This window comes from Mustela nigripes, chromosome 3 (assembly GCF_022355385.1).
Source record: "Mustela nigripes isolate SB6536 chromosome 3, MUSNIG.SB6536, whole genome shotgun sequence".
NCBI lineage: Eukaryota > Metazoa > Chordata > Mammalia > Carnivora > Mustelidae > Mustela > Mustela nigripes.
The window spans coordinates 146,405,845-146,424,492 of NC_081559.1; the positions used below are offsets into that span (position 1 = coordinate 146,405,845).

General features: G+C 33.8%; 1 protein-coding gene across 1 annotated transcript; it reads left to right on the top strand.

The window, feature by feature from the left end:
- The first annotated feature begins 2,011 nt into the window (after positions 1–2,011).
- On the top strand, positions 2,012–3,104 carry LOC132013176 (cysteine-rich hydrophobic domain-containing protein 2). The gene has a single exon (XM_059392906.1). The coding sequence runs from the start codon at positions 2,153–2,155 to the stop codon at positions 2,648–2,650; it is 498 nt and encodes a 165-aa protein (XP_059248889.1). The 5' UTR covers positions 2,012–2,152; the 3' UTR covers positions 2,651–3,104.
- The last annotated feature ends 15,544 nt before the right edge of the window (positions 3,105–18,648 follow it).

An 18,648-nucleotide genomic window follows, 5' to 3' on the forward strand; every position in this document is an offset into this window, starting at 1 on the left:
TTTCGGAAGGGAGGGGGCGTTGGGTGAGCCAGGTGGTGGGTAATAAGGAAGGCACGTATTGCATGGCACACTGGGTGTGGTGCATAAACAGTGAATTTTGGAACACTGAAGAGAAATAAAATAAAATGGGAGGAAAAAAAAAGACTCTGATTTTAGTGAGAATGATGAGATCCTGGCTCACAGAAGCCCTTTCAGCTCCTAAGTACCAAAAGTAATGGGTATTGTCATAAAAGCAGGGCTAATGCAATAATGAAAATACTTGGACAAGCATGGATCTTTGAAGGTGACAAATTGCTCACAGTGTGCTGGACTTTGTGGACAACCCTTAGGTGTCCACAAAACATAAACAGTAACACAAACATGAAAGCTTAAGTTCTGGTTAACAGAAAATAATCTTTAGAGAGCAGGATAGTTTTGGTACTTCACCATTCCATTGTTGATGCCTAGAATTAGTTAATGTACCTTGAGTTCCTTGAATGAAGCTTTTTGAAACCCTGAAATGTAAATGAAATAATGACATTGATAAATATTTTAAGTAATGTCAGTAATCTTGAAAAGTACTTTTAATTTTCATAGTTACTGAAATACCACTAAAATCTTCCTGCTGGCCTTACCCAAAGAGGTACACAACTATTTATCCAAGTTTCATCCATATTAGCAAGCAATTGTCAACATTGTTGAACAACAATTTTAGAAAGTATTAATTGCAGGATCACACAGTGGGGACTTTGAGGATTCAAGTGATAAATGGAGTTTGGCCCGAGTCCATCCACAGTGGCTGGGTGATTTCATGAATCCATTACGTGTTGCTGGCAGACATTTAGGAAGTGAATGATGTCAAGCATGTGGACTGCCATTGTCATAGCTGGTCTCCTAATAATCACTACTGCCTGCCTATTCTGCCAGCAACAGAAACCAATGTGAACACCAAGGAGACATCATAACCAGGGTGGAGGGGATGGGTAGGGAATAGCCAGCTACTTGACTATATTTTGATTTTATTTAATGTCTTTTATCATGGAGGAAACAATAATTTATTTACATTAGAATGGATACTGATTCTGGGTATAGATTAGCCTTCCCTACTTGCTATGCTTTACTTGCAGTGCTAACCATAGAATTATTAAAAGTTCATTCTAGGGCGTATCATTTCTTACAGGATTACTTCTGAGAAGTAAGTCTTTTCATAGAAAAAGATACACCCCAGCATTGATAAAAAGCTGATTACACAGAAAGCTATAATAACTTATTTAGGATTCAGTTATGGTTCCAACCAGGAGGCAAAAACTTATGAGCTTGGATTTATCTCCCGATAGCTGGAGATACACATTCTAATTCAGTGAAGAGAATATGATGCTGTTTCTTTTGTAGTCAGAAGAATCAATAGGTGGAAGCAGGAGAGATACCTCTGATCATTGTGTCTAATTATCTATTTCTCAACTTTTTGATTCCTGTACTTGTAACAAGGAAGCATGAAAAGAGTTACATTGAACAGGGATTTGAAACTGACACTTGACAATATTGAGTCAATTGAACTCTAGACCAATAAGACTGAAGAATAAGATAAGGTGATGGTTATAATGATTAAAGTGGATTATCAAGAGAAAATAAAGTTGCTCCTATGTGATGGGGTTAGGGAAGAGAATACATGCAACTCACCGAACTCTCTTAAGGTATCTCCCAGTATTTCTATAGGTTTTATGGTAAACTGTAGTATAAGATCTAAGCAATCTAACATAGGAAGGAACCACAGGTGTTAAATACTTCAGAAAAGATTCGGGTTTCTTACTAGTGGGGATATGAGTTTAAAAAACATTGTCAGCATGAACAAATTTGTTGGGGTTATAATATCCTCATTGTTATGTTGAATATTTCACAAATATATGTGTGTATGTGTAACTTATAATAGTATATAGTATATATAATAGTAACATAATTACAGCTTATTTTATGTCATTTGTTAGTAAAGCTATTTTATTTTATTTTATTTTAAAGATAGATTTATTGGAGCCGAGGCAGCCAAGACCGATTTCCGCGGCCTCTGAGCCCGCGGCAGCGACTCCCCTCAGCCTCCGCCGCCTCGCCAGCCCGTACCCCCGGCCCCAGCCCTTGGAGTCAGGCCCCTTTGAGTAGGGGGTCTTGGAGGCTCAGGATGGCGGATTTCGACGAGATCTATGAGGAGGAGGAGGACGAGGAGCGGGCCCTGGAGGAGCAGCTGCTCAAGTACTCGCCGGACCCAGTGGTGGTCCGCGGCTCCGGTCACGTCACCGTATTTGGACTGAGCAACAAATTTGAATCAGAATTCCCTTCGTCATTAACTGGAAAAGTAGCTCCCGAAGAATTTAAAGCCAGCATCAACAGAGTTAACAGTTGTCTTAAGAAGAACCTTCCTGTTAATGTACGTTGGCTACTTTGTGGCTGCCTTTGTTGCTGCTGCACATTAGGTTGCAGTATGTGGCCAGTTATTTGCCTCAGTAAAAGAACACGAAGATCGATTGAGAAGTTATTAGAATGGGAAAACAATAGGTTATACCACAAGCTGTGCTTGCACTGGAGACTGAGCAAAAGGAAATGTGAAACGAATAACATGATGGAATATGTCATCCTCATAGAATTTTTACCAAAGACACCGATTTTTCGACCAGATTAGCATTTACTTTATTTATAGAGACTTTCCAAGTATGTTGTCTTTCCAATGGTGCCTTGCTTGGTGCTCTCCTGGTGGTGACATAACATTGGTTCTACAGAATCGTGTGGTGTTTTTTTCTGTTTTTTTTTTGTTTGTTTGTTTGTTTCGTTTCGTTTTGTTTTGTTTTTAAAATAACCGCATGTTCTAAGTGTGCATTTTTGTCAAACTTTGCAAGTTATTTCATACAAATGTTTAATACTTAAGTTATTGTGCTCTTTTCTGTTATGTATTCTGATTTTCAAGGATTACTTTTTTGTATTATCGAAAAAATACATTTGAAATTAGCATAAAAAGTGGCCAGCCTTTTTTATTTTATCACCAAGGTACACACAGTCTTTTATTTATTAATGCCATAATATAGAAGAACACTTTTGTAAGGCTCTACTTACCTATTCTAGCAAGCACACTCTTTGTATTATTTTTCTTCCTTTTAAAATTTAAAATAGTTATTATTTTAAAATAGTAAGTTTTCTTTACTAGCTTTTTGGAACCTAATATATCCTTTCCCATACAATTCCTAACGCTCTGTTTACAGCAGAAATATCTGTAACATTATGAAGACCTATCAAATTTTTGAAAGTATTTCTGTCTTCAGAGGTAGTAAAGCATGATTAAATTATTTTTATTAGAATAGACAAATAACAAATGGTATGCATGCACCTAATGGTTTCTAGAGCTCAGGATCACAAAATATAGTAGCATTACAATCTGTGTATATTTTTGATCAAGATAATAATGGCCTTACTTGTGTTATTTTTTATTGTTTATCAAATCTTATATAGAAAAGTATGGAAATACTCCTTTTAAAGATTTCTAAGGAAAATATTTCTCCCAATCTAACATAATTGCAGAATGGATATATGTTTCTGAAAGGTTTTTGAAAGAAAGCAAAAGTTCTTGAATTAAAAGTGAGCTGGTGTTTAATACCCCATTGATATTTAGAACAGATTATTACTAAGAAATGGAGGAGAGATCTAGTACTGTTTTTATCCACTAGTTTGCTTTCAGTCCAGTTATGTATACTTTTTTGATTAAGAATGTGACATATAAGTATGAATCAGATTAGCTAGTTTCTTTTAAACATAGACAAACATACATATTTTTTCCTTCCTTTTGTTGTACATATCTCCATGCATTTTAAAACCTTCTAAATTTCTGAATGGCCTATGTGTAAATTTTTGTTTTTATAAACGTGAAATTATACAAGTTTTAATGTGTGTCAAGAACTTGTTCCATACAACTGTGGTATCTAGCAATAATGTGAATAACTTTTGAAATTATATAAACTATGCTTACTAATTTGTATTGAGAATTGGTACCACTATACAATATCTTTTCTCCTTGTATTAAATCTTTTAAATACCAGTTTCAAAAAAAAAAAAATAAAAATAAAGATAGATTTATTTATTTATTTGAGAGAGAGAGAGAGAATGCACTTGCACATTGAAGGGAGGTACAGAAAGAGAGGGAGAGAGAAACTCAAGCAGATGCCACACTGAGCACAGAGCCCTGTGCAGGGCTAGATCCCATGACTCTTGACACTATCAAGTCCTGAGATCATGACCTGAGCTGGAAACCAAGACTCAGAGGCTCAACTTACTGTGCCACCCAGGCACTCCAATAAAACTATCTTAAAAGGAAATATATAGCTTCATAACTCTATAGCTATTTAGGAAATAAGACATTCCTACAAATAAAATACCATGTTATGATGGCTTCAGTGGTAAATTCTACCAGGCTTTTACGAAATAAATAATATAATTCAATAGGATTCTACATAAAATTTTCCATAAAATTAAAAGGGAGAAAATGTTTTCCCTCTTAATGAGATCAACATTACCCTTTTTACAAAATCAAAGAAATGATGGCAAAATAATCCTACATGAACATAAATGCAAAATTCATGCAGTTTTAAAAAATCATATCCAACTATATGTAAGAATAGGTGATGGGGATTAAGGAGTACATTTATGGTGAGTACTGGGTGTATGTAAGTGTTCAATCACTAAATTCTGCACACGAAGCTAATATTACATTGTATATTAACTAACTGGAACTTAAATGAAAACTTAGAAAAACAAAACAGGGGCCCCTGGGTGGCTCAGTGGGTTGGGCCTCTGCCTTCAGCTCAGGTCATGATCTTGGGTCATAAGATGAAGCCTCGCATCAGGCTCTCTGCTCAGTGAGAGCCTCTCTCTCTCTCTGCCTGTTTGTCTTTTCTGCCCGTTAAATAAATAAATAAAATCTTAAAAAACAAACAAACAAACAAAATAAAATGAGCTTATTTAAAAAAAAAAAAACATCATGACCAAGGATAATTTATTCTTAGAATGCAGAGTTATTTTGAGATTTAAAAACAAATAATCCATCACATTAACAAACAAAGAAGAAAAATAATATGATTACCTATATATAGGCAGAAGAGACATTTGACAAAAACTAACATGAATTCCTAGGAAAATTCCCAATTAAGAGAATCCCTCAGCCTGTTAAATTGCATTTGAAAAATCGTAGCTCTCATAATACTTGATGATAGATTTAATATATCTCCCAAAACTCAGGGACAAGGCAAGGATGTAAACTCTCACCACTGCATTCAGCATTGCACCGGAGCCCTAGCAAGTGCAATAAGGTTAAAAGAAAAAAATCATTCAGATTCATTAGAAATAGTAATCTCTCTTTGTTTGCACTGCTTTTGTTCTCAGACGACCTGATAGTTGAATAAAATACTATGGAATCTACAAAATATCCATTTGAAGTAATAAATAAGTTTAGCTAGTTTATAGACTTTCAGACCCATAGATAAAATCATGTCTGAGTATATATATGTGTATGAATGAAATAATCTTATATTAAAACATTTTAAACATTCTGTTTTAAAAGTGCATTATTTCCATTCTTTTACCTTTCAATCGCCATATAGTAAAATAAAATAAAATAAAGTAAAAAGAACAAATAAGTTAATAAATTTTATATAACAGAATACGGAAGTTTTTACCCTGTCAGAGAAAGAAACAGAAAGCAAAAAAGGGAAGACAACTTGATTGAACTCTGGTGATGGATTAGAGTCAGCCAAATCTGTATAAATCCACATCATTTTGGAATGCATACTTCTGAATGGTTAGAGTAATAAATACTGAGTTTTATGTATAGATGGGTTAGTAAATATACATATATTTCCTGGGAGTATCTGCCAGGAGGACTTAGAGACAGCAGCTTCTTAATAGCAACAAGCATGCTAGCACCTGGCTCTTTGTTTCTAAATGCAGTTCTCTAACAAATAGAATTGAGGTCCCTTGAAGAAATGGATAGCATAAGAGCTGAGGCAGGGAAAATAGAAGATGAGCCTAAAACATCTTGTCAAACCAGAAAGTAAGAAATTGAAAAAAAAAAAAAAGACATTATTCACAAGGACACAGGAGGCAACTATGCATAGTGAGCTCCCAAAGGCCAAATCTGTAACAAAATAAATGGTAATAGTATTGAATTATAATCCAAAGAATAAAATGAGTATCTGCAAGTCTATGATGATTTAAATAAGTCATTGAATGACTGGATGGATGAATAAATGGGGGGAGAATAGGCAGAGGAAAAAACAATTAGTTTGACCTACATAACATAGCACCAACCATATACAAAAACACTACGTTCATGAATGTTTATTATTTTTTTTAAGATTTTTATTTATTTATTTGACAGAGATCACAAGTGGGCAGAGAGGCAGGCAGAGAGAGAGGGGGAAGCAGGCTCCCTCCCTAGCAAAGAGCCTGATGTGGGGCTCGATCCCAGGACCCTGAGATCATGACCTAAGCTGAAGGCAGAGGCTTAACCCACTGAGCCACCCAGGCGCCCCATGAATGTTTATGACTGTCACAACACCTATGTCATCAGATTTTAAAAAATCACCCTTTCCATTGCAATATATTTACTTTCTTAATTAACCCCTATGGAAACTTTTTGTTTATTTGTTTGTTTTGTTTTGTTTTTTTTTTTGGTTTGTTTGTTTGTTTTTGGCCTTGAGTACCAGTTGAATTTATAAAGTATTCAAAATGCACACACACACACACACACACACACAAAATCTTGGGTGGCTCAGTGGGTTAATTGTCTGCCTGTGGCTAAGTTCATGTTCCCAAAGTCCTGGATCCTAGCCCCACACGGCATCCCATCCCATCTGACTCCCTGCATAATGGGTATCTGCTTCTCCCTCTCTCTCTCTGTCCCTCTCCCTGCTTGTGTTCTCTCTCTCTCTCTAAAATAACTAAATAGAATCTTTAAAACAAAATAAAACAAAGCAAAATCTTGACTTATTAAAGGAGTAGCTACTTATGTTTTTAAAGTAAGGGGTGGAATTTTATTTTCAAGCATTTGTGAATTTTCCTTTTCAACATATTCTGTCGAAACTGAACTACAGTATCTCCAACTGCACAGATACAACTAACATTAGGAGGCATGAGTACTGAATTTACTACCTGCTGGTTTTTAGATTAGAGAGATTCACAGTAGTGTGTCCTTAGGAGAGCATTTGTATGACCCTTGTTTTTGAATATCGGAAAATGAAATACTCCTTTTTTATTGCTATTAGTTTTACTGTTTATTCTATGCCATGTTCTATTAAGTTCAAACACTACAAATAACCATAAGCATTTGTGGAATGCAATTATAAAAAATGTTTTTAACAACATCTCTATTTTTAATGACCTGGAAATATTTGAATCAGTGTAAAGAAACTTTTTTATTTAATGAGAGATATTCAGATATATTTGCGTTTATTCTATATAAAAAGAAGTGAGGCAATATTTTTCTCAGAAGAAAAGGATTTCTTGTAAATATTTGACACAAAGGTGTCTTTAATGAGCATTTCCTGTCTTAAAAGTCAATACAGCATGTCTTATCTAAACTCTTATCTCAAAACTTTACTGAGAAGTAATAAAAATTATGGATAATTAAAAATTCATAATGTTTATATGTGAAAAGTAATCAAGAGTAAATATTAATCCTTATAAAGAAAATGTAAAGATCAAGTTGATAATAAACAGACTGGTTAAATGTGTGTTACTGGAAATAGACATGCTTTTCTGAAATGAGAAGTCTCTATAATAACAGGATCTTTAAAAAGCATAAGCATTAAGGAAATAAGGATTTTGTAATCTTGTATTTTTTTAAAATAAAAACCTCTGAGATGGGATTAAATTTGCATTTCAGAAGTTCACAGTTAAAATTCAGTAGAAAAAAGATTAAATCTCACATTAATTTCAGTGCTGTTTTATAAGACTATTTTAAATTAATAAATAAATAAATAAATTAATTAATAAATAAATTAATTAATAAATTGCTCTTTGTGAACTGCTTGAAGAGACTAATTTATTCTTGTAATTTATTAATTTTGAAACCCATTTTGTAAAATTTGCTATGCTAGAGCTGAAGCTGCAATGACAAACTATTCGATTTGCCTTAAAAGACATGGGAATGTCAAGGAACAGTAATAACTAAAAGGCAATTATAATATATCTGATAGACAATAATGTGGAATACAAATTTTCATCAGAACAGGGGAGAGTCACGTAATTCAGTATTCAAACATCCAGGAATGCTTTTTGTAGGAAGAAATTCTGATCTGTAGACTGAAGGTGATGAATTAAAAAAAAAAAAAAAAGTGCCAAGTACAATGTGACAATGAGAATCATTAGAAGAACCGTAAGCGATATACTATGAAGAAATGTCAACTACAAGATACATACGTGGTTCAGTAGAGTAAGAAGTAGGGAGTAAATAAAGACGGTCATTTTTAGGGAAATAAACATTAGTAAAGAGAATGTAAGGTGATATGTTTTGAAGTGGTAGACTCAGCTATCCATAGTGCTGGAATTGCCTATTGAGAGTGAGGAAAAAAAAAAAAAAAAAGATGTGAGACTGGTTTGGGCAAGGATTGAGGTCATGTCCTGGAAGGAGAAAATTTATTTTGGAGTTAGGAGGTGTTGGTTAGTTCACTTTTTAAGCACACTGAATTTGATTCATTCTTTGTACATCAAGGGAGGTTGTCCAAAAGGAACTTGATTCGTAACTCAACATGAGTTCTGGGAAGAAGAAACAGATTTGGCATGTTAACAGTATATAAATAATTTATTTCAAGGTGGTAGATGTTCTCTCTCATTGAGAGTGAAAATGAAAGAATGTCTAGAATTAAGTCTTGAAAATATATTACATTGAGGAAGAGCAGTCCAGAAGGGATATTTGAAAGTATCTTACAGGCAAAAGGGAGAATGAGGGGAGTATAGTGACATGGATTCAAAAGATGAAAAATTTTCCAAGAAGTGCATAGTCCACAATGTCAAAGGCTGTAGGGACAAGTATAAGATGAATATGAGGAAGTAGTAAAGAGGGTTATAAAGTAAGTAATAAACTCATGTCCCATTTTCCAAACAAGTTAAACAGGCTAAAAGTAGGATTGGCTTTTTAAAGTCCTTTGATGTTTTTCTGAGATAGAAATGTAGGCTAAGCAGAGGGACTTAGGAAACTTTAATTCTGTGTCTCATGTTACTGAAGATAACTATCAAAAATTTTATTGTAAGAAGCACTTTTCTGTTTTGAGAGCAGTATGGAGTAACATTAATTACCAAGATGAGAGCTTATCATGCAGTCAGAAAACTTATAGGAAAAAACATTTTTTTAATGATCTGATAGGCCTATCAGATCATATGAAGTGAATGCAGTGATCGAGATAGTTTCAGAGTTGGATTGTTATATTACCAGATTTTAGCTGTAATATCCAGAAACTATAAGCTATATTATGACAGTTTGCTTAATTTTTCCAGGTCTCTAAATCTCAGTGTCCACATTAGTAAAATGTAGCTAATAACAGTATCTACTACATGGGGTTATGATGAGGATGATAGAAAATGATCTATGTCAGAACACCGACAAGCCAGTGCCTGCCATATGCTGCATCCCTAAAAAATATTTGCCCTATTAATGTTTTTATTGTTTTTATTATGGAATCCCTGTAAAAATCACATCAAATATTCTCTCTGCAGTTCAAGAGTGAAGGATGGTATCATGCTTCAGTAAACAAAATCACTTGGTTGCAGTTTATCATCACTATAATTTTTAAATTAAAGATTATTATACAGTAGAATTTTTACATCTATAGCCCTTGTTGCCTTTTGGTCTCTCCAATATGAAGGAGTAAACATAAAACAAGAAGTTACCCAATTTATCTATTGCAGCCCTCAGCTTCTGGCCAAGTATGAAACAACCAGAGATTAAGAGTTCCATTTCTCACAATGCATTTGCTTCAAGCAGGAGACTTTATTTTTCAGGGCTAGCTTCCTCGAGCATGTTTATTAGAGTAAGAAGCTTCATTTATTTCTAGTATTATTTTTACAGTCATACATACTGATTACATTTTGCTAGCCATATGGAACTTCCAATACTTTTAATCCTCCAGAGACTTAAGGACTAGGGGGCAAAAGAAATTGCCCTCAATCAATTAATCTTGTCTTCCTATTATTTGTAATATGATTAATGCGAAACTGAGCCAAATTTCAGTAGTATTATAGGAAAATGGGAGGAACATCTGTACTTGTGTTTACAGTAAGGACATATAAACAGCATACAGAAAAAATGTATATTTTTACTCTTTTATATAACTTTAAGTAGCTTACAAGTTTTCTGTTTAAACTTTTTTTTTTTTGTCTTACCTTAGGCCACACAACCCATTGTATTTTTATTTTATGTTTTATAACTTTGTTTTGGAAATCATTTCATATAAATTATTCATAACAAATTGCTATTGCTCAGTTTTTCCATAAAGCTATCCATAAAATATTATGAATACTATGGCTGTTCAAAAACGTTTTAAGAGCAGGGATTTTATAAATACGAAGTGAGGAATGAGGCCATTAGATAGATTTTGAAGAAGTTATGCAATGGTAACATCTAGAGAAAAATAACCAGCAACTATAATGATGAGATATATATGTTTATGTTAGCTGTTTATTGCTTTTCTATTATTAGGCTCTGACTATAGAATTGACATTAATAAATTACACTGATTATAGTTCTTAAAATAATTTTGTGTATTTAACAAAACTTTATACAGAAATCAGAAAGTATATTTGAACACTTGAAAAAAACTTTGTGGTAACGTTTATCCTTCGCTTTTTGTGAGTCTGTCAAAAACAACAAGTTTTACTTGGAATCAGTAAATACTCAGTTACAGAATACCTGTAACTAGATCCTAAATAGCAAAGCAGTTGCTATATTCTGATCAAAAAATTATCTTTCATATGCTTAAATTTATTATTCATATTCTTCAATTCTTTTAAAGAGAATTTTGTTTTTCTTCTTAACTTAAAAGTATATAGTATTTATTCTTAAGTCTACCTTTTCCTCTGATATTCTAGAATAAAATCCCCCCCCCCTCGGGGTATTTACTGGTTGTCATTTCAAGATGCCTTGAAAATACCGGCTGTTTTTATTTTTAAATTCTGTTACCTATTTATTTTCTCATTGTATATACTAATATACCAATTTTATTTTAAAATTTGATGTCTGGTATAAAATAAACTTAAAAATCTGAAACCCCCTTTGTCAAAACATTACTATCCTTTCTCATTCCAGTCATCCATAAAGCCAGTTTATCTGCACTTATTTCTTAAAGATTTTGACATCCAGTACACTACAGATGTCCCTATATATATGTGCATCGATAGATAGATTTTCCCCCCAATAGCCTGGACTTCAAAGTCTTCTCCTTCAATGATCTTGTCCTACAATGTCTTTTATCCTCCCACCCCAGTCACTTGGCTCATACCAATAAACTTGGGACCCCTCAAAAATATCAATTTCTGAACTTTCCTGAGTTCCGTCATCTTTTTATCTAACAGCCCCGTCTGTTATCCTAAATGCTACAATTTTTCATACCCACCCAGAGCTACTAGGAATAACCAGCTGCTCAGTGTTCTAACTGCTTTCTCCCCACCACACATCTTCATTCCCCTCTTCATACAGGATATATTTCTTGCCCATGCTTATAATCATTCCCTGGTATGCCTTGCAAATCACTTTGTTTCTCACTGTCTTCATGCTTCAAATGGCAAAAATACCAACCTTTGTTAAATTCAGCTCTGGGCCTACTCTGCCTCTACTCTTCCACACTAGAAAAGGCCTCAGCTACATATACTTCCCAGGAATTCTATACAGTGTGCTTCCATTCACTCTCTCTCTGTTCTCAGTAACTCTGTCATATTTACAACTCTTCTAATTATATCATATACTTTTATCCCTGTTCCTTTGGATGAATCTCCTGTATATCACCAGACTCTCATTTGGTATACTAGCTTCTACAATGTTAGCCTACCTAGAGATATGGTTCAAGTAATTGTTCCAATTATCTTCTCTAATATAGATTTTCCTCTCTATTGTATCATTTCCATGAGCATAGAAACATGCTATAATATCTCTCATATATTAAAAAAAATCCCATGATTACACATTCCATCTATTACTATATGTTTCTAAGCACAACTTTTGCAAGAAGGTTCATCAGAACAATTTCCTATTCTTGTGATGTCCACTGAAGGAAGCGTCAGTCATTCTAAACCACTACACTTAGATATTCAGGAAATATGTTGTCCTTAGGGTCTGAAGTAACTTATAGGTTGCCAAATCCACTGACATTCCTCAGGTCTCTTTCACTTGACCTATCAGAAGCATGTGACAATTGACCATGTTCTCCATTATGAGATATTTTTTCCTTAAGCTTTTAGAACACCATGTACAATTGGTTCTGTTGTAATTCAATTGCTAATCTATCTCAGTTTTATTTACTGTCTCTCTGATATATTCATATTGGACTGCTGCAGGACTTAATCCCTAGAGTTTTCCTCATCTCTACCTATCTTGCCATTCATTCTTATGGCTTGATATACTGTCAACATACTAACAGCTTCCAAATAGGCACCTCTAGCCAGACTTTTACCCTGAGATCCAGAGACATCTATACAAGTCCTTAATTATCATCCCTTCTGTGTCTACCTTTTAAAAGTAACATCTCCAGGTGCCTGGGTGGCTCAGTGGGTTAAAGCCTCTGGCTTCGGCTCAGGTTATGATCCCAGGGTCCTGGGATCCAGCTCCACATTGGGCTCTCTGCTCAGTAGGGAGCCTGCTTCCCCACCCCTCTCTCTGCCTGCCTCTCTTCCTACATCTGATCTCTGTCAAATAAATAAATAGAATCTTAAAAAAAAAAGTAAAAACTCCAAAACTAAGCTTTTGCTTTTCTCCACCAAAACCTGCTCCTCTCCCTATCTCTCTAGTCTCAATAAAATCTCTTTATTCAGTCAAAAAATTTTAGAGTCATTCTTTACCTTCTTATATATCCGCGTGAAAGAAATTGGTAAATTCTGCTAAGTTTATGTTCAAATTACAGTGAGAACCTTATGACTCTTCATAATATACATTTCTATCACTCTATTCTGAGGTAGTATCATCTAATAACAGAATTAATCTAATAACTTCATGATTGTTCTATCTGCTTTCATCTTTATCCTGGTGCCTGTCCAGGTGATCCTCTTAATATTTAAGTTAGATCATATAATTTCTGTGCTCTGGCTACGTAAGTTGATTCCCATATAAATAGAGTAAAAGTCAAAATCAGTGGAAAGGACTAGGTAGCCTATAGAATTTGATTTCATCCACTACTCTGATCTTATTACCTATCAACTCATCTTTTCTCCTCCAGATACATTAGTCTGCTTATTTTTTAAAAAGATTTTATTCATTTATTTGACACAGAGAGACAGCGAGAGAGGGAACAGAAGTTGGGGGGCGGGGGTTGGTGGCAGGATGAGGAGATGGAGAAGCAGGCTCCTTCCTGAGCAGGGAGTCCCATGCATGGCTCCATGCACGACTTGATGCAGAGCTTGATCCCAGGACCCTGGGATCATGACCTGAGCTGAAGGCAGACAGTTAATGACTGAGCCACCCCAGGTACCTCCACTTAGGTTTCTTTAATATTCCAAGTATATTCTGCACCCTGGCCTTTGAACATGCTATTTTTTCCCTCTCCTGGAATCTGCTTATTATGCATATGCCTAACTCTTGTTCTCTGAACATTTTTAATTACCTTTATGTGTGTGAATGTGTGTGTGTATATAATGTATACATATATTATATAACTATATATATATATAGTAACTATTTTGCTATCTGTATATTACTTTCACCAGAATGTAGGGCAGCTTTTAGTAATTCCTGGTATATACTTAATAAAATAAATATATGTTGTTTGAATGAATAAATATGATTTTAATTCTGACACTCATCCTTTGGTGGTGGATATTTCTGTTTGGTCTTCCTGACATTTTAAATCATTCTTTTTCCCCTAATGGGATCTGGTTTGTATTCTCTTACACAAGACCTGTGGTATCCTGAGCAAAAAAAATCACACTTTGACACAATCTGTGAAGAAACCTAGCCTGAATCAAACTCATGTCCATTGATCTAAGATACAATAATAATGTGTGGTTTCTGTACTGACTTAAAAAAAGAGAGAGCAAAGCAATTTCATTGAAAGCATAATGGTGCTTATACCTGATCAAATCACACATGATGTGTATTCTAGGTACCAATTCGGTTGAAAAGGATCCACTAAATAATGATACTGAATTGGCTTTCTATTTCAACATAGAATAAAAAAATGTGTATGAGCTACATTCATACCTATATGGATCAAAGCTATAACTTCAAGAGTTTAAAATAAATTATAGGAAAATGATTTTACCACCATGGAGCAAATCACACATGATGTGTATTCTAGGTACCAATTCGGTTGAAAAGGATCCACTAAATAATGATACTGAATTGGCTTTCTATTTCAACATAGAATAAAAAAATATGTATGAGCTACATTCATACCTATATGGATCAAAGCTATAACTTCAAGAGTTTAAAATAAATTATAGGAAAATGATTTTACCACCATGGAGCAGAACACTTTCTAAACCAAGATTTAAATATAGTCATACAAATGTGATAAAAATCGATTAAAAATTTGATCAGTTATCCATATCTCATAACAAAACAACTGAAATCACTGTGTCCTAAAACAAAAAAAGAAAGAAGGAAAGACAGAAAGAAAGAAAGAAGGAAAGAAAGAAAGAAGCATTTTTAGTACTCCTGATTCTGTATTTGTCTGGTAGTTCAGCTTATCTGAGCCAGATTCAACTGATCTTGACTAGACTTGCTTATGTGCCTATGGTAGAATAGTGGGTGGGCTGGGTGCTGACTCGTCCTGGTGGGCCCCATTCATATGTTAGTAGATGGACTCTTGGCAAGAACATCCAGGGTAACTGGGCCGCTTGTCTCACTTCATCTAGTAGGGCAGTCTGTGTATGCTCACATGGAGATTTCTGGAAGAATAAGCTGCATTATTTGAGGCTTCTTGAGGTTTAGGTTCAAAATCGACATTCTTTCTAATGGGCTTTATTGGCCAAAATAAATTACAAGTGGACATACAAAGGATGGGAATACACTGAAATGGAGAAACTACAAGTTAGATTGCATGGGGTGCAGATTGCAAAATAAGGGGGTGAGGGATTGGGACCATTTTTGCAAGCAATTTACTAAAACAATATGTGCAACTTATATACATATAAAAGGTTAATATTCATAATATATATGAAATCCTTGAAGTAAGAAAAATATATAGTATGTTTTAATTAGAAAATAGTAAATATAATTAAAAAAAGAAGATTAAATATAGGTGAGTAGTAATCTGAAGGTTGTTTCAAACTTACTAGAAATTGGTGAAATGCAGATTGAGGAATGATATGTTTAACTTTGTAATGGGCAAAAACAGTCAAACAAAAACCTAATGAACAAGAAGATGAAAAAAGTGGGGACAGCATATAAACTATTACTATATTAGTGAGAATATAAATGAATAAAAAACTTGAAATAATTTGGCACACTTATTAAAATGCAAGATGAGCATATATACTTTGATCTGAGAATTCTATTCTATATACATATTATACAGAAATTTCTATTTCATAGATTACTGTATATTTATAATTATTTTATTTTTAATTTTTCAATTATTTAGGCAGGGAGGGACAGAAGGACGGGGGAGACAGTGAATCTTAAGCTGGTCGAGGACCCAAGCACAGGGCTAGATTCACAACTCAGATCATGACTTTAGCCTAAATCAAGGGTCAGATGCTTAACTGACTGAGTGACCCAAGTGTCCCCCCCCAAATAATGTTATTTTTTATTATGGCTATGGCCTAAATAGTTCTAATTTAATTTATCAAGATGAGAGGAATGGAATGAATTTTGGTATTTCCACAAAATTAAAAAAAGTTCCTATTTAAAATCAGTAAAAAGGATTATTATAATGTTTGAGAATGAAGTTGAATTTGGTGAGAATAAAGTTGGATTTGAAGAATGGTGGGAAAAGGTTAATCTTTTCAATAATTAACAATCTCATTCATATTAGAGAAGGGAAAAACATGGCTCCTACATTGCACCATATACAAAAGTCATATACACCATATACAAATGTCCCCAAAATGAAAAAAAAAAAAAAGTAATTTTAGAAATAATATAGGAAAATATCTGGGTAGGGAAAGTTTTTTAAAGAGGGTACAAGAAACGTTACCTATACAGGAGAATATGGCATGATAAAAAGTATTCCAGTTCATCAAGTGATATTTAATATTAAAAGAGTATGTAATGAAAATTTAAATCACATAATGGGAGAATACATGCACCAAAAGTGGCAGAAAAATCTCATATCTACAAAGAATATTTTTGAAAAACTCTATGAATAATAAGAGAAATATCAAAAAAGAAAAATAGTTGAAAGCCTGAAACACACATGTAAAAAAGGAAGATACACAAATGTGTTGATCATCATTATTCATTAAGAAAATGCAAATTAAAAGACTCGATGTGATACCAAAACTTCACTACTCCTTAAAAATGATGAAAGAAAGAAGGGAAAAAGGAAAGGAAAAGAAAGAAAAGGGAGGCAGGCAGGTGAGGGAAGAAGGGGAAAGAAAAAAGAAAGAAGGAAAAGAGAGAAAGAGAAAAAGAGAAAGAGGGAGGGAAGGAAGGGGAGGAGAGAGAGAGATTACTAAGTGTTAGACAGAATGTAAAACAACAGGAATCCCCAGACACTGCTATATGGAGTCTACATTAATTTAATCACTTTGTACAACAGGACTTTTCTCTTAACCTTAGAAATATGTATACTCCCATAACTTAGCAATACTATTTCTAGGTATGTACTAACAAATGCATATGAGTGAAACTGAGAAAATATTGCAGTAAGGTTCATAAAGCATTCTAACATGCACGAACTGGAAACAAACCAAACTTTTATGACCAGCAAAATGTTTAAAGAAATGTGTGGGTTCTTAAAATGGAATATGATCCAGAAATAAAAATAATTGGGGAAAGCATAATAGCAAAAAAAAAAAAAAAAAAAAAAAAAAAAAGCCAGGTGAAAAATCACACATATTATATGAATTTATTTTACAAGATAAATGTAACGCTTAAATGATGCAAACTTACACGGTAAAGTCATGAGGACAGAGAAAAAAAATCAGCATAAAAATTAAGATAGGTAGTATTTTTGCTAGGGAGATCAGTTATTGAGAGAAGATACAAGGGAGATTTTAAGATTATTAGTGATGTGCTTTTGTGATGTGCTTACTCAGATGTTTACATTGTGCTAAGAGATCTCTTTGTGGCCTACTTTTATGAATGTGTACACTATTTTTTACATTATGAAGATCACAGAATTTACTCTTGATTTCTTATTCTCTGAAGATTTTCTGTTGAATACTCAAACATTAGTACTCTTGGGTTAAAGCAAATAATGTTAAGTTTATTCAGTAATTGATAAAAGCTTAGTACTTTACACTTTTAATAGAACATCTTTGTTATTGTGTATTGTATCTACTTAAACCCTGTGAAAAGGAATAAAGTCTCTTGTTTTGAAGGCAAACATACTGAATGCTCTTATTTCATAGAAGAGGAAATTGAGTCTTAGTTAAGTGATTTGATTCAGAATACACAGGGACTGATCAATAGGAACAGGAAAAGAACAAAGATCTGTCTTCGAATGTTAGTGCTCTTACTAATATGTAAGCTCTCGGTAATGTAAGTATATCCAAATACGTGACATTTTTTGCATGTTTACACTTTTTCACCTCTAAAATTTACTGCAGTCAAACTCTCCTCTTCTTCATAGAGATTTCAGTAATCAACCATCTTGTACTGGGAAAGACAAGAGTAGACTTCCGAGGTTTAAAACTGTGAGAGTGAAATCTGATGCAGTAAGAATGACTGATGAATAAGGAAAAAAAAATACTGACTGCTCTTGGAGACAATCTGAAAGTATCAAGTCTTTAGAAGGAATTGTCTCGGGAAGAACACAGATTTAAACGGGTACAATGGGCCTTATTGGCCCAAGCATGTAAATTGTCTATGTGCATATCCATTTACAATTAAAAAAATAGAAAGGAAATTCTGCACTTCTAGGAGAAATTTGAAACTGTTGTTTTCAGTATGATGTATATTGAAAAGAGTCACTAGAAATAATGAAGATAATATTCATGGAGGTGCAGCCTCCTAAAAAGTATGGTGCTGACATAAAAACAGGTATCTAGACCAGTGTAACAGAATAGAGCCTAGAAATAAACCAAAGCATATAGAGTCTATTAATTTTCAATAATAGCACCGAGAATACACAATGGGTAAAGGATAGTTTCTTCAGTGATTTCATTAAAAACATTTCTCCAAAAACAAAACAAAACAAAACAACAACAAAAAAAACATTTCTCCTAGTTTCCTTGTTCTTATCTATTCTTTCCCACAAGCTCTTCCCTCCCTTTCCATCTTTCCTGCACATTACATGTGGTGGAAGTTTTCTTACAATGATAATCACCAAA

Coding starts and splice junctions, on each gene's coding strand:
- LOC132013176 (XM_059392906.1), top strand. CDS start 2,153: ATGGCGGATTTCGACGAGATCTATGAGGAGGAGGAGGACGAGGAGCGG.